Here is a 15518-nt window from a genome sequence, read left to right as displayed (position 1 = left end):
GCACGGATCACGCGAGAACTAGCAAACTTCTGTTGCTAGGAAGATCTTTCGATCCTGGGGGCTGCCGTGAGAACAATCAGCCTGCTGTCCTCGGAGAATACCTGCTACAGGTTAGTAACCTCGCTTTCCTGTTTCCTTCATAAAACATCATTTCCTGCTGCCGTGAGATCAGCGGCAGCATGAGATGGTGCTTTATGAAAATGTTTCCTGCTGCCACTGGACAGGGAGGACACTCAGCGGGAGATCCCGGCTTATCGGTGGGAGATGACCTGCAAAAGCAAAAATGGGAGTCTCCTGCTGAAAGACAGAGACTTCGCAGGTCTGGGTGAGTTATATTCAGGCATGATCGTGAAGGGCATTTCTATAATCATGTATGTGTAGTTATGCACACCTTCAGTGGTGGTAATAATACTGGGCCAACTGAGGCGGGGGTCTGAGGTGGCACTCTTCATGGAGTGGCATCTCACTCCTTTCTACCCCTCACACCGGCCATGGTTTGGCATCTATCCCCACCCTTCCCCGAATCTACTTTCTTTGCTTGTTTTCCAAAAGTTAGCGGTGGGGGTGGCAGCAATTCCCATAAGCTGCCTTGCCACCAGCACCAGCCTCTTCTCTCTACTGTGGCCCACCTCTCTGATGTAACTTCTTGTTTCCTCAGAGGTGGGCTGCAATAGAGAAGGGGCCGGTGCCAGCGGCAGGGCAGCCTATGGGAATTGCTGCCAACGATTATCACTTTTGGAAAACAAGAAAAGAAGGTAGATTTGGTGAAGGGGGTTGAGAAAAGAAGGGGGTGATGCCAGACCCTGGATGGGAGAAGGGGAGGGAGAGAAAGAGAGAGTGAATGGAGAGATGTTGGACTCGGGGGGGGGGGGGGGGGGGGGGGAGCCACGGAGGGGGCTGGCAGTGGAATCTCACTCCTCGTCTCAGGTGGAAGATTTCCTTGGCTCACCCCTGCACATGTAAAGGCATAGGAAAGTGGCACATACGAGTGTAGATCACCAAATGTTGTTCTGTAAGGTAGTGTGTAAATGCATTCATGTGTAACTGCACCGGGGATGGGGGGTACATCTGGGTGCAGCATGGGCAGGACATGGCCGTGTCTCCATTTACACGTGTAACTTACAAAAAAAAGTAAGTTACTGCATGACATAATGCACTTCAGTGCATCCATTTACGCCTGCCATTGACCTGGTATGAGTGCACCAATGCAATAGCGTCTCTGTGCCAAATACTGTTCTAGAATACATACTCCCTAACAGGGTCGCCCAGTTGTAATATTGCCCTGAATTTGTATCTGAGACCATTTCTACCTATTTTATGTTTTATTTCTTTAAAACACTTATATTCCGCACAATCTGAAAAATTCTCGGCAGATTACAATTATCAACATACAAAGTTATATTACCAATCACAAAATCATACATAATCACATAAATAGACAACAGATACAAATTTAAAACAGTTGTAGAATCGTTTTAAAAGTCCTCAGATATTCCAATATTAAAACAATGAACACTGGAATTGCAGAAACTCCAACCTAAATCATATTGACAGGCATTTTTGTCTAAATCCAATTTTGGATGTTTTGCTGAAAATGTCCAGAACTCAAGTGGCGAACGTAGCTATTTAAATGTCTCTCTCTTTGTGTTGAAAATGGCCATTTGCCAGACATTGTTGTACTCAGTGCGTCTATCTTTTTGGGCAATTAAAAAAAAAAATGTCCAAGGGAAAAACACAAAAAATCAAGCCAGTGGGATGTAGGAGGAGCCAGCATTCATAGTAGATTGGCAACACAGACATCCCAGCAGAGTTGGGGCACCCTAGGTGGCACTTCAGTTGACTTCACATAAAAAGTCCCAGGTACACATCTCACCATTACCCTCTTATATTGTATGGTGAGCCCTCCAAAACCCACCAAAAACCTATTGCATCCAGCTGTACAGCACTACAATAGCCCTTATGGCTGCAGGTGTTATATGGGTACAGTAGGTTTTTGGTAAGGTTTGGAGGGCTCACACTTTCCACCACAAGTGTAAAGTTAAAGTGGAGTATGAATGGTGTTCCTTTCCTCCTAAAAACAACCTTATTGTATTGGTACATAAGTACATAATATTGCCATACTGGGACAGACCAAAGGTCCATCAAGCCCAGCATCCTGTTTCCAACAGTGGTCAAGTACCTGGCAAGATTACAAAACTGTACAATACATTTTATGCTGCTTATCCTAGAAATAAGCAATGGATTTTCCTCAAGTCCATTTTAATAATGATCTATGGACTTTTCATTTTGGAAGCTAGTCAAACCTTTTTTTAAACCCCGCTAAGCTAACTGCTTTTACTACATTCTCCTGAGGAAAGGTGGTATATTAAATTTAACCATACTACTACTACTACTTATCATTTCTATAGTGCTACTAGCTGTATGTATTATATGCAGGTCCTTTCTCTGTCCCTAGTGGGCTCACAATCTAAAGGCTCTGTTTACAAAGGCGTGCTAACGGTTTTAGCATGTGCTAAAAATTAGCACTTGCTAACTATGTAGACATGGCCATAGGAATATCATGGGTATCTACATGGTTAGCATGTGTAAACAGGCACACTAGCAATTTTAGCATGTGCTAACCGTGCTAAACTGGAACCCATGTTTTTTTGTAGGTGGAGCAATGGAGGGTTAAGTGACTTGTCCAGGGTCACAAGGGGCTGCAGTGAGAATCAAACCCAGTTCTCCAGGACCAAAGTCCACTAGCAACATTCCATGTAGAATCTCAAATAGGGAAAGGGAAATGGGACTTGATAATTCTGCCTTTCTCTGGTTTTTGTAACTATATTCAAAGTGGTTTGTACTTCTTTGTACCTGGGGCAATGGAGGGTTAAGTGACCTGCCCAGGGTCACAAGGATTTCAGTCTACTGCACTGATAGGTGACTTCAATATGCCGGATGTTGATTGGGATGTCCCGGCTGCGGGGCCATCTAGAAGCAAAGAGATCTTAGATTCCATACAGGAAGAATTGTTCCAGCAGTGGGTAACGGAACTGATGCGGGATGGAGCTATTCTGGACCTGGTGCTTATGAATGGAGAGTACATAAGTACATAAGTACATAAGTAGTGCCATACTGGGAAAGACCAAAGGTCCATCTAGCCCAGCATCCTGTCACCGACAGTGGCCAATCCAGGTCAAGGGCACCTGGCACGCTCCCCAAACGTAAAAACATTCCAGACAAGTTATACCTAAAAATGCGGAATTTTTCCAAGTCCATTTAATAGCAGTCTATGGACTTGTCCTTTAGGAATCTATCTAACCCCTTTTTAAACTCCGTCAAGCTAACCGCCCGTACCACGTTCTCCGGCAACGAATTCCAGAGTCTAATTACACGTTGGGTGAAGAAAAATTTTCTCCGATTCGTTTTAAATTTACCACACTGTAGCTTCAACTCATGCCCTCTAGTCCTAGTATTTTTGGATAGCGTGAACAGTCGCTTCACATCCACCCGATCCATTCCACTCATTATTTTATACACTTCTATCATATCTCCCCTCAGCCGTCTCTTCTCCAAGCTGAAAAGCCTAGCCTTCTCAGCCTCTCTTCATAGGAAAGTCGTCCCATCCCCCACTATCATTTTTCGTCGCCCTTCGCTGTACCTTTTCCAATTCTACTATATCTTTTTTGAGATACGGAGACCAGTACTGAACACAATACTCCAGGTGCGGTCGCACCATGGAGCGATACAACGGCATTATAACATCCGCACACCTGGACTCCCTACCCTTCCTAATAACACCCAACATTCTATTCGCTTTCCTAGCCGCAGCAGCACACTGAGCAGAAGGTTTCAGCGTATCATCGACGACGACACCCAGATCCCTTTCTTGATCCGTAACTCCTAACGCGGAACCTTGCAAGACGTAGCTATAATTCGGGTTCCTCTTACCCACATGCATCACTTTGCACTTGTCAACATTGAACTTCATCTGCCACTTGCACGCCCATTCTCCCAGTCTCGCAAGGTCCTCCTGTAATCGTTCACATTCCTCCTGCGACTTGACGACCCTGAATAATTTTGTGTCATCGGCGAATTTAATTACCTCACTAGTTATTCCCATCTCTAGGTCATTTATAAATACATTAAAAAGCAACGGACCCAGCACAGACCTGACGTCAAGGTGGCAGACTATTTGGCATCTAGTGATCATCGTATGATGTGGTTCAATATTAAAACAGAAGAGAGGGTTCATTCGAGATTGAAGGTCCTGAATTTAAAAGGAACTAACTTTGCCGAGATGGGGGAATTTCTCAAGGAACAGTTAGCGGGTTGGGAACAGCAATGGACAAGACTGAAAGGAGCTATATTAAAGGCAACTAACCTTTGTGTTAGAAATTACCTACAAGTAAGAGGAAAAGAAGGCCTCTCTGGTACTCTAATGTAGTAGCTGAAAAGATAAGGGTAAGGAGGTTTATTTATTTTATTTTATTTATTTATTAGGATTTATTTACCGCCTTTTTGAAGGAATTCACTCAAGGCGGTGTACAGTAAGAATAGATCAAACATGAGCAGTAGGCAATTAGAGCAGTAAAAATATTCGAACAACAATACGGCTTGGTATACTACTTGCAATGACAACACAATATGTACTAGAACATTATAACTGGCAGTGAAGGGTAAGGCAAAGTTGTAACATATACTGTAGATGAGTAGAGTAAGAAATTACGAAGAATTAGAAAGTAGGGTGATTGATTTGAAGAAAGTTGCATGTGAGGTCAGAGGTTAAATATTATCTCAGCTAGGGTAGGAGTGGATAAACATGTCCCGCTGCAGTATGTGCAGCCCGAGTCAATCCTTGTGTGTGTGAGTGAGACTAACAAGTTAGTTACTTCTTCCATTAAAGGCTTGGTTGAACAGCCAAGCTTTCACCTGCTTCCTGAAGTACAGGTAGTCTTGTGTTAAGCGGAGCCTTTCAGGCAATGCATTCCAGAGTGTGGGGCTACTCCAGAGAAGGCTCGCTTGTGGGTATCACATTGTGTAATGTCTTTTGGAGAGGGTTGTAGTTACTGAAAGTCCTTGGGAGGACCTTAGTGTCCTTGGCGGTGTGTGGAGGATCATCCTATTCTTCAGATACTTGGGGCCATTTCCTTTCAGGGCCTTGAAGATCAGACATAGTTTTAAATTTAGCCCTGTATTGTACTGGAATCCAATGAAGTTTTTGCAAAAATGGTGTGATGTGGTCACCTCACTTGCAACCTTTTATGAATCTTGCTGCTGCATTCTGAATCAACTGGAGCTGGTGCAGGCCCTTTGTAGTCAGAGCATTGTATAGTGCATTGCAGTAATCCAGTCTTGATGTTACCACAGCATGCACAACTGGGATAAGATTTACCTTCTCGATGTAAGGAGAGAGGCAGCATAGCTGTCGCAAATAGTAGAAGCAGCTCTTGAAGGTTGCTTGGATTTGGGGAATCAGAGTAAGTGTTGAATCTAACTGTAGTCCAAGGTTCCTGACTTGTGATTTGAGGGGGAATTCATATTTCCCAAAAGGGATTTTGATGTCAGGTATGTATCCATTTGTGTTAGGGACCCAGAGATGCTCGGTTTTACTTGGGTTCAGGCAAAGTTTGTTTTGTTTAGTCCATTCTTGAATTGATGTTAGACAAGTGATCAGTTTATTCAAGGATGTAGGTAAGTCAGGTTCATAGTAACATAGTAGATGACGGCAGAAAAAGACCTGCACGGTCCATCCAGTCTGCCCAACAAGATAACTCATATTTGCTGCTTTTTGTGTATACCCTACTTTGATTTGTACCTGTGCTCTTCAGGGCACAGACCGTATAAGTCTGCCCAGCACTATCCCCGCCTCCCAACCACCCGCCACTCCTCCCAACCACCGGCTCCGGCACAGACCGCACAAGTCTGCCCAGCACCATCCCCGCCTCCCAACCACCAGTCCCGCTGCCCACCACCGGCCCCTGGCACAGACGTACAAGTCTGTCCAGCACTATCCCCGCCTCCCAACCACCAGCCCCACCTCCCGATCCTGACTAAGCTCCTGAGGATCCATTCCTTCGGCACAGGATTCCTTTATGCTTATCCCACGCATGTTTGAATTCCGTTACCGTTTTCATTTCCACCACCTCCTGCGGGAGGGCATTCCAAGCATCCACTACTCTCTCCGTGAAAAAATACTTCCTGACATTTTTCTTGAGTCTGCCCCCTTCAATCTCATTTCATGTCCTCTCGTTCTACCACCTTCCCATCTCCAGAATCAATGGGTTCAATGGGTATGAGTAGCTGCACATCATCTGCATAGATTGTAACCAGGCTTCCTTCTTGAGCAGCCAAGGATAGAACAATCTCCTCCAGCCACAGGCTCCCGGCACAATGAAGAATAAATGTCCACCAGTAACTTCAATCTTAAGGACTTTTATTCCATGCAGGTTTCTAATACAACAGTTCCAACCGCCAGCATCACCTTCAATCTTAAGCACATTATAAGCTACCTCAAAGTGTGTGGCCAACAGTCCCCCTGTAAGCAGCAGGTCTCAATACAGGCTTACAGTCAGCTCCAGTCTGGATCTTTATCCAGTGCACAATAAACAGTAGTTCAATTCCCAAGACAAACAGTCTTTCAGTTCATCATCACAGTTCAGTCACCACGCAGCAGTCTCTACCTTCTATCCTCTTTACCTTCAGGAGAGTTCAATATTTTAGGGACTCCCTCTACCCAAGGGTTTTCCCCTGCATCAGCTTCACAGTGAATTCAATACTTTTGGGACTTCCCTCTCACCAAGGAATTTCAGCCCTGCTTCAGTACTTTAGGGACCTCCCTGCCCAAGGGTTTTCAGCCTGTTTCTGTCAGTACTTTAGGGACCTCCCTGCCCAAGGGTTTTCAGCCTGCAACTGCTTCTCTCCTTCTGCTTCTCTCTCCTGAACTGAACTGCTGAGACTCCTTCCCACCTGCCTAATCAATCCCTGGCTTCAGCTACCATAACCAATCATTCTCCTTCCATTAGCTTCCCCACACCCATACCAGCTGAGTTAAGTATTAGACTAATGAGACCAATGAAGAGCTCCTTCACACAGGGTTTCCTAACTCTCTTTCCGCCTAGTGGCAGCCCCTCTACACAACCTGCCAGCTTACACCCATGTCTTCCCCCGATTGCAGCTAGGGGTCTAGTCCGGGTTCTTCATCTCTGGCTGAATGCCTTCTGGGACTTGTATTTCAGACTGAAACTGCCTTAACCCAACTATTCCTGGATGGGACTTTATCACAAGATGTAGAACGACGTGTCCATTGACCGAATCAGCTCAGCTAGTGGCTTGATGTAGATATTGAACAGAATAGGTGACAGTATCGATCCTTGTAGTACCCCGCAGGTGAATGTCCATGGTGGTGATGCGTTGCTGCCAATCATTATGGATTGTTGCCTGTCTCATAGTAACATAGTAGATGACGGCAGAAAAAGACCTGCACGGTCCATCCAGTCTGCCAACAAGACAACTCATGTGTGCTACTTTTTGTGTATACCCTACTTTGATTGTACCTATGCTCTTCAGGGCACCGACCGTATAAGTCTGCCCAGCACTATCCCCGCCTCCCAACCACCAGCCCGCCTCCCAACCACCGGCTCTGGCACAGACCGTATAAGTCTGCCCAGCACTATCCCCGCATTCCAACACCAAGCCCTGCCTCCCACCACCGGCTCTGGCACTGACTGTATAAGTCTGCCCAGCACTATCCCCGTCTCCCACCACCGGCTCTGGCACAGACCGTATAAGTCTGCCAGCACTATCCCCGCCCTCCCCACCACCGGCTCTGGCACAGACCGTATAAGTCTGCCCAGCACTATCCCTGCCTCCCAACCTCCAGTCCCGCCTCCCACCACTGGCTCTGGCACAAACGTATAAGTCTGCCCCGCACTATCCAGCCTCCCAACTTCCATCCCCACCTCCCACTACCGGCTCTGCTATCCAATCTCGGTTAAGCTCCTGAGGATCCATTCCTTCTGAACAGGATTCCTTTATGTTTATCCCACGCATATTTGAATTCCGTTACCATTTTCATCTCCACCACCTCTCGCGGGAGGGCATTCCAAGCATCCACCACTCTCTCCGTGAAGAAATACTTCCTGACATTTTTCTTGAGTCTGCCCCCCTTCAATCTCATTTCATGTCCTCTTGTTCTACCGCCTTCGTATCTCTGGAAAAGGTTCGTTTGTGGATTAATACCTTTCAAATATTTGAACGTCTGTATCAATCACCCCTGTACCTCCTTTCCTCCAGGGTATACATGTTCAGGTCAGCAAGTCTCTCCTCATACGTCTTGTTACGTAAATCCCATTACCATTCTTGTAGCTTTTCTTTGCACCGCTTCGATTCTTTTACATCCTTAGCAAGATCGGCCTCCAAAACTGAACACAATACTCCAATGGGGCCTCCACCAACGAACTTATACAGGGGCATCAACACTCCCTTCTTCTTGCTGGTCACACTTCTCTCTATACAGCCCAACAACCTTCTAGATACAGCCACCGCCTTGTCACACTGCTTCGTTGCCTTCAAATCCTCAGATACTATCACCCCAAGATCCCTCCCCCGTCCGTACCTATCAGACTCTCGCCACCTAACACATACATGGATTTCTATTCCCTAAGTGCATCACTTTGCATTTCTTGGCATTGAATCTTAACCCTGCTTTTCAGATCAGTTCCCCTGAAGACGCCATTAGTCTGGCGAACCATGGGCCCATGTAGGGAATTGAAACTGTTGAATCGTGACCTTATGGTCTTACATCCTGCACAGAGGGATTTTTTTTGGAAAAAAAAGCATTGCAGTGGACAAGAACTTGGCAGGAAGAAGATTTTTTTCTGCACATCTCTACTTAAGTTAAGTAACTTGCTATTTATATATTTTTTTGAACATCAAGCTTATTATATTCTTTTGGACTTTGCCCCATCTATTGAACAATACTATTAGGATGGAGGTAGGATGTGCCATGATGAATGGGTGGTGTTCCTGCTAAGCATGGATACTAGTCCACAGCAATACACCAAAACTGAGCACAATAAAAAAAAAAATTTTGGATTTTATTTCAAAAAATAAATATATATACGACTCATGAGAGTGATAATTTTTGTTTAAAATTGTTCTTGAAGGTTTCTGTTATATTTATTAATTGAATTTTAATTGCCAGACCTTAGACCATTGTTCTAGGATAGATAGGATCTGGACCAGGCAAGTACTATTCCATTGATAACTGTTCTGTCAGTCGTGCTAGCAAGCATATCATGTGGACAGTGTCAAAAGCTGCTGAGAAATCTAGCAGTACTAACATCGAGGCAACTCCCTTGTCTCGGTTTCTGTGAAGATCATCTAGCAGGATACGAGGACCGTTTCTGTTCCATAACGGGTCTGAATCCAGATTGACAGGATCTAGCCAGTTACTCTTTTCTAGCCATTCATTAAGTTGAACACAGATTGTTTGTTCTATGAGTTTCCCTAGAAACAGGATATTGGATACTGGCCTGTAACTTTCAAGTTTGTCCTGGTCAAGGTTGTTTCTCTTCAGCAGAGGGCAAACCACTGCCCTTTTTAATGCTGTTGGTAGTTGCCCATTAGAAAGAGAGGTGTTCATAATTTTTGTGGCGCCTTCTATAAGGCCCATACTTGCCTGATGCACTATCTTTGATGGGCAGGGATCGAGGGAGCAGGTTGACGGTATCTTAGGATTTTGTCAAGGCTCTCATCTGTCATTAGGTTAAAAGTGTTACAACTGTCTCTGTTTGGAGGGGGCGAGTTTGTGCATCCCTGGTTGACTGGTTGGGCACTGGGTGGGACTGCCTGTAAATCCTGGTGGAGACTTTTAATTTTGTTGGCATAGTGTGCAGCAAAATCATTGCAGTTCAGTTTAGACTGGGCAGGCTGGTTTTGTTGTGGGGGTTGCAGTAGGCTGTTTACTATACAGAACAGCTGCTTGGTTGAATTGGCAGCCTGTGCAATGCATTGAGTGCAGTGCACTGTTTTTTTTTTGGTTGCTGTTAAGGCTTGGCCATGTGCTTCCTGCAGTTTAGCCTGTCTTCATCCAGATGAGATTTGCGCCATCTCCTTTCCAGTTTTCGTCCTTCACGTTTAAGGATCCAAAGTTCTGGAGAAAACCAAGGTGAGCATTTGTGAGTGGGGCATAAGACCTTTTTTAGTGGTGCTGTTTTCTTTAAGGTCTTGGCTAGGTGTGTTCTGCCACTGTTGTCTTTTCATCTCTATGCAGATAGTCCAAGGCCTCTAGGAAATTCTCAGCGGTCAGCTTTTTTTTGTCTCTGATCTCCTTCCAAACTCTGGGAGGTGCCATTTGTTTCAGGTGGTCACTTAGTGAGAATTTAATTAGAAAATGTTCTGACCATGATAGGGGTGTTATTTCAATACTGTTTATCCCCAGAATTCTGGGATATTCACCCCTTTGTAGAATACCAGGTCTCGTATTAGTGACCCTTTTCTTGGGTTGGAGAATTGATCACCTGTGTAAATCCTAGTGCTGTCATCGTGTCAGAAAGGCAGCTGTAGTGGTATCTGGGGTTTTGATGTGTAGATGAAGTCTCCATGATGACCAGGGGATCTTACAACTTGTAATAACATCTTATAACATGTGAAGATTAGCCTTCACGTGTTATGACTTAGAAAGATGAAGAGAGGAAAGAATACCCAAATAAGCGAAGAGAAGCTGGAAAGCTATCAGGAAAGCGAAGTGGTAAATGGAGGAAAGATAGCTAATACGGTAAATTGGGGGATAAGATCTTTTTCAGATATGTAAGTGACAAGAGGAAGTGCCATAATAGCATTGTGAGGCTCAAAGCTGAGGGAAAGAAATATGTGGAAGATGATAAGGATAAAGCTTGAACTGCTTAACAATTATTTCTGCTCTGTGTTCATGGATGAAAGACCGGGGGTAGGGCTGTAGAAAACAAAGGGTAAAGAGGATGGATGTATGGTAGACCAAGACCCGTTTACTGAGGACTGTGTGAGGAGATAGCTAAACTAAAAGTAGACAGAGCGATGGGGCCTGATGGGATACACCCGAGGGTGCTCAAGGAACTCAGTGAAGTTCTGCAGCTCCACTGACGGACCTCTTCAATGTTTCCTTAGAAACTGGAGTGGTCCCAGTGGACTGGAGAAGGGCAGATGTGGTTCCTTTGCACAAGGAGGAGGTTGGGAATTACAGACCTGTCAGTATGACCTCGGTGGTGAGTAAGCTAATGGAATGCTTCTAAAGAGGAGGATTGTGAGATTTCTTGAACTAAATGGAATGCGGGGACCGAGGCAGCATGGGTTTACTAGTGCAGGTTGTGTCAGACGAATCTGTCTTCTTCGGACTGGGTGACCAAACAGTTGGATGTGGGAGGGGCGCTTGATGTGGTATACTTGGATTTCAGCAAAGCCTTTGACACGGTTCCGCACAGGTGACTGATAAATAAATTGAGTGCCCTCGGTATGGGACCTAGAGTAACTGATTGGGTTAAAAATTGGTTGAATGGTAGGAGAGCTCTGGAATGAGGGGGCATATGACAAAGTTAAAAGGGAATAGGCTTAGGAGTAATCTAAGGAAGTACTATTTCACAGAAAGGGTGGTGGAGGCGTGGAATGGCCTTCCATTGGAGGTTGTGGAGTCAAGGACTGTTCCAGAATTTAAAAAGGCATGGGATAAGCATGTGGGATCGCTTAAAAACAGGAAGAATTAGGGGTTACAGAGGATGGGCAGACTGGATGGGTCATATGGCCTATCTGCTGTCATGTTTCTATCCTTTAGGGCTACGCCTTCACTCCACATACCTGCTCTACCTGAATGTAACTTGTCTTAAAATACTAACAAAAAAAGTATGAGCTAAATCCAAATACAAAAAAAGAGCAGCTTCTACCTTGATAAATCCCACTCTCCAGGTCATACACTGATCTTGAAGTCATACCCAGATTTTCAGCAGCACTAGCCACTGAAAATTCAGTCAGACTACCTCAGCAATGTTGGGATGGTCCGGGAATCACCCAGTTAGCATGAATATACAGTCCGCTCACCAGGCAACTATAAAGTTAGGACACAAAAAGCAAGGGCCCCCCCTGGAGGCCCGGGCCCAGGGAATTTTACCCCTGCCCCCCCCCCCCCTCAACGGCTATGTGCATTGTTATAGAATCGGCAGAGATCACTTATCTGTATAATGGGTGCTGCTATACGGATATAGCCGGCCCCTACAATATGCATGAGGCGCGGGGAGAGAAAGTAAATTGGTCAAGGCCTGTTAGTGCAAGAAGCAGCTCGACTCCCTGGTTTCCCTTAGTCACAGCCCATTGCTAGAGGCACTAAACCACTCCTTCTCCCAGGGGAAAATGGAAGCTGGCAACAAAGCAGGACGAGGCTTTTCTTCACTGACCTCAAAGCGTTGGCCTATGGAGCGCTTCAATTTGACAATCACGAAATAGAGTCTTACAACTCTGGGATGAATATCACAGCTTTAAAGGGGGTGGCACGGAAAGGGAAGCAGGGAAAGAAGGAAGGGTAGAAGGTAAGGAGAATAACCCCAAATGGATAGGATCATTTGTCATCATTGACTTGTGCAAGTACACAATATTCCTTTCGACAAAGTCTCCTGCTGACTACCTTGAATCCAAAGTGTGAAGTCATCTCATGGATCATAATTCCTAGTGCCTGTTTCATGCCTAAACTGGTCTGTATGGGGAGGGAAGGGTGATGGTTCTGCCTAAATCTTTAGGCCAAAGAATTTGTGATGATGTCTTTGAAAATAAGGTGTTTTGTTGTTCATACTAGTGGGTAAGCTACATTCAGAGGGATTAGAGTTGACAGGATAGGATAGAGTTTGTTTGTTTTTTAGAATTGCTAATGCAATGTTCTCTTTCTGAGCCATTTTCTTCTGTTGGACTTCACTATTTCTGACTATTAGGGTTGAGGCTAATTACCTTAGGTTTTATAAAGCTTTGAAAACTTTTTTATTTGTTAGGGATTATTATTTTATATTGTAAGCTCTATATGATGTTAGACTTTATTGTTGTTACCTTATGCTTACTCATGTAAACCGCACTAAACCTGAATTTGGGATTTAGCAGTCAATAGAGTCTTTTGATATCAATATTGTTACGATACGAATATGATATTATTTATATTTCCGTAAATAAAGCCCAAATAAAAATCTCAAGTATCATCTCCTGTTGTTAGTGTACTCTAATCAAACCACAGAAGGATATTCATATCCTGACTCTCGCCACTTTTGTCTTATTTAGATGTCTCCGTGGCATCCTGTGGACAGGATTCTGGGGGGTTCAGGTCTGTGTTTGTTTATCCCGGGTCTTCCTGGCTGCCCACTTTCCCCATCAGGTCATCGCAGGAGTTATTTCAGGTCAGCATTCGGTTATCTTTCTACCTCACAAACTGAACTTTGGGGCTTTCAAATGTTACTATACAGCATGGGTAACTTGAAGCAACCCGTTCCCTTGGGAATAAGTCATTGTTACAGAAAGGAGGGTCTGGTGAAATTACCCACTTATCATGGTATTAGCTATCCTGCTTGACATCACCATGTGGAACTCAAGCCCTCCGATATTCAGCTGGTAGCAGGCAGTGCGCTTAGCTGCTGCCATTGGTGAGGCATAGCCAGACACCCAATTTTGGGTGGGCCTGGGCTAAAGATGGGTGGGCAGAATCCATTCTACAGGTAATTTGGTCTCTCCTCTCACCTGCATGCCATATGGTCTCTCAAACATCCCCCCCTCTCCCGCATATCTTTTAAATAGCAGATTTTCACTGGCAGTGAGCAGCAACTAATACACACTGCTCATGTTGGCCCCACAACCTTCCCACTGATGCAACTTCCTATTTCCACATAGGCAGGAATATGTCAGAGGGAAGGCTGTGGGGCTGGTGCGAGTGGTATGTATCAGTCGCTGTTTGCTACAGGCGAAGATCTGCTATTTACAAAGTATGCAGGAGGGACAGTCGTTGGGAGTTTTCAGCTGGTAGGGCATGGGAATCCATGCCAGCCACACAGTATGTTGCTAATGGATGGGCCTGAGCCCAAAGTGGGTGGGCCCGGGCCCACCCTTGGCTACCCCACTGCGGTGCTGACCCCAGATATTCAATGCTAGGCTGAATACACTGACCAGCATTGAAGATCACCGGTTAAGCCGATATTCAGCGCTAATCGATTAACCACTAGGTTAAAGATAGTTCGGTTATTTATGCGGCTTATCTTAACCACTCAACTTAGTCGGTTAATGCTTGAATAGTGGCACTTAACCGGCTAAGTCGCGTGACATAACCAGTTTGCAGCTAGCCACTAAGTTCTAATATTCAGTGAAGATAGCTAGCTATCTCACACAGAATATTATTTAACCGTCCAGGAGCCGTTCCTGACTAGTTAAATAGCACTGAATATTGGGCCCAAGGAGTTGCCATTTTCTTGCTTGTTGTGGTTTGTCCACCATTTTGTACATGTCCATTTACTGATTTCAGATCAGCTGTCATTAACTTCCAAGCATTTTTTATATTAAACAGAAAATCCATACTTTGTGAGAAATGATTTTTAGCACATATAACAGGTTCCTCAAGGAACCTGGGGCAAAGATGAGGGGTCCAAGTTCTGGACTATAAGCCTTGAAATGTCTTGTTGCCTTGATGGAACCAATGAGAATGCAGAATTTATTGAAATGTTTTTCTAATGCCGATTAAAGCTCTACTTTGATCAATACACCATGCTGTAAATACATCTCCCATGCTTCAGAGAAGATAACCAGCTTCTGAGGGGTTCTAACATGGAGATATTTCTGGGGTTTTTTTTCCACAGGGATGGCCGTGGCTGAAATATTTGAACATGTTAGCCCAGTCTACAAAGGGAGTCTGAAGAGATATTTCTATACTACCCTCTTCCTCTTCTGTTTTGCCTTGGGTTTCTACTTGCTGCTGAAGGTCCTTGGTGTGGACCTCCTCTGGTCAATGGAAAAAGCTAAGAGATGGTGTGCCAAGCCTGAGTGGATCCACATTGACACCACCCCCTTTGCCGGTCTGCTCAGGAACATGGGGATCTTCTTCGGATTGGGGCTTGCTCTCAACTCCCAGCTGTACCTGGAAAGTTACAAGGAGAGGCAGGGGCAGCAACTCACCTTCCGCCTCTGCTGCATCCTCTCCTCTCTTCTAGTCCTTCACCTCTACGACTCCTTTGAACTCCCCACAAATGTTGAACTGCTGTTCTACTTGTTGTCATTCTGTAAAAGTATGGCCGAGCCTCTGACAGCTGTGGCAATCATTCCTTATTGTGTATCTCATGTTTTATGGGGTCAGGAAAAAAAGATACTGTAGAAAATCAAAGGGCAGGGATCAGCAAAAGATCATCTTACAAAGAGAGTGCTCACGGTGTTATAAGGGAAGAAAGCAAGCATCTTCATTCCTTCCCTCCCCCCCCCCCCCACCCAAATCTATTCCTATCACACCTTGTACAGTGACTTTTCTTATTAAATTGTATTTTTATGAGTGTTAA

At 44.9% G+C, this 15518-nt stretch overlaps 1 protein-coding gene across 1 annotated transcript in view; it reads left to right on the top strand.

Annotated features, from left to right (window-relative positions):
- LOC115481674 (glucose-6-phosphatase-like) overlaps positions 1 to 15518 on the top strand; it is a 63719-nt gene extending 48201 nt beyond the window's left edge. The window contains exons 4-5 of the mRNA XM_030220996.1: positions 13270 to 13385; positions 14829 to 15518. Of these exons, the coding sequence (XP_030076856.1) occupies positions 13270 to 13385; positions 14829 to 15340 (628 nt within the window). The 3' untranslated portion in view covers positions 15341 to 15518. The remainder of the gene's footprint in view (positions 1 to 13269; positions 13386 to 14828) is intronic.

The sequence above is a fragment of the Microcaecilia unicolor genome, chromosome 12 (assembly GCF_901765095.1).
Source record: "Microcaecilia unicolor chromosome 12, aMicUni1.1, whole genome shotgun sequence".
In the NCBI taxonomy this organism is placed as follows: Eukaryota; Metazoa; Chordata; class Amphibia; order Gymnophiona; family Siphonopidae; genus Microcaecilia; species Microcaecilia unicolor.
This window is presented reverse-complemented; position numbering and strand designations above follow the sequence as displayed.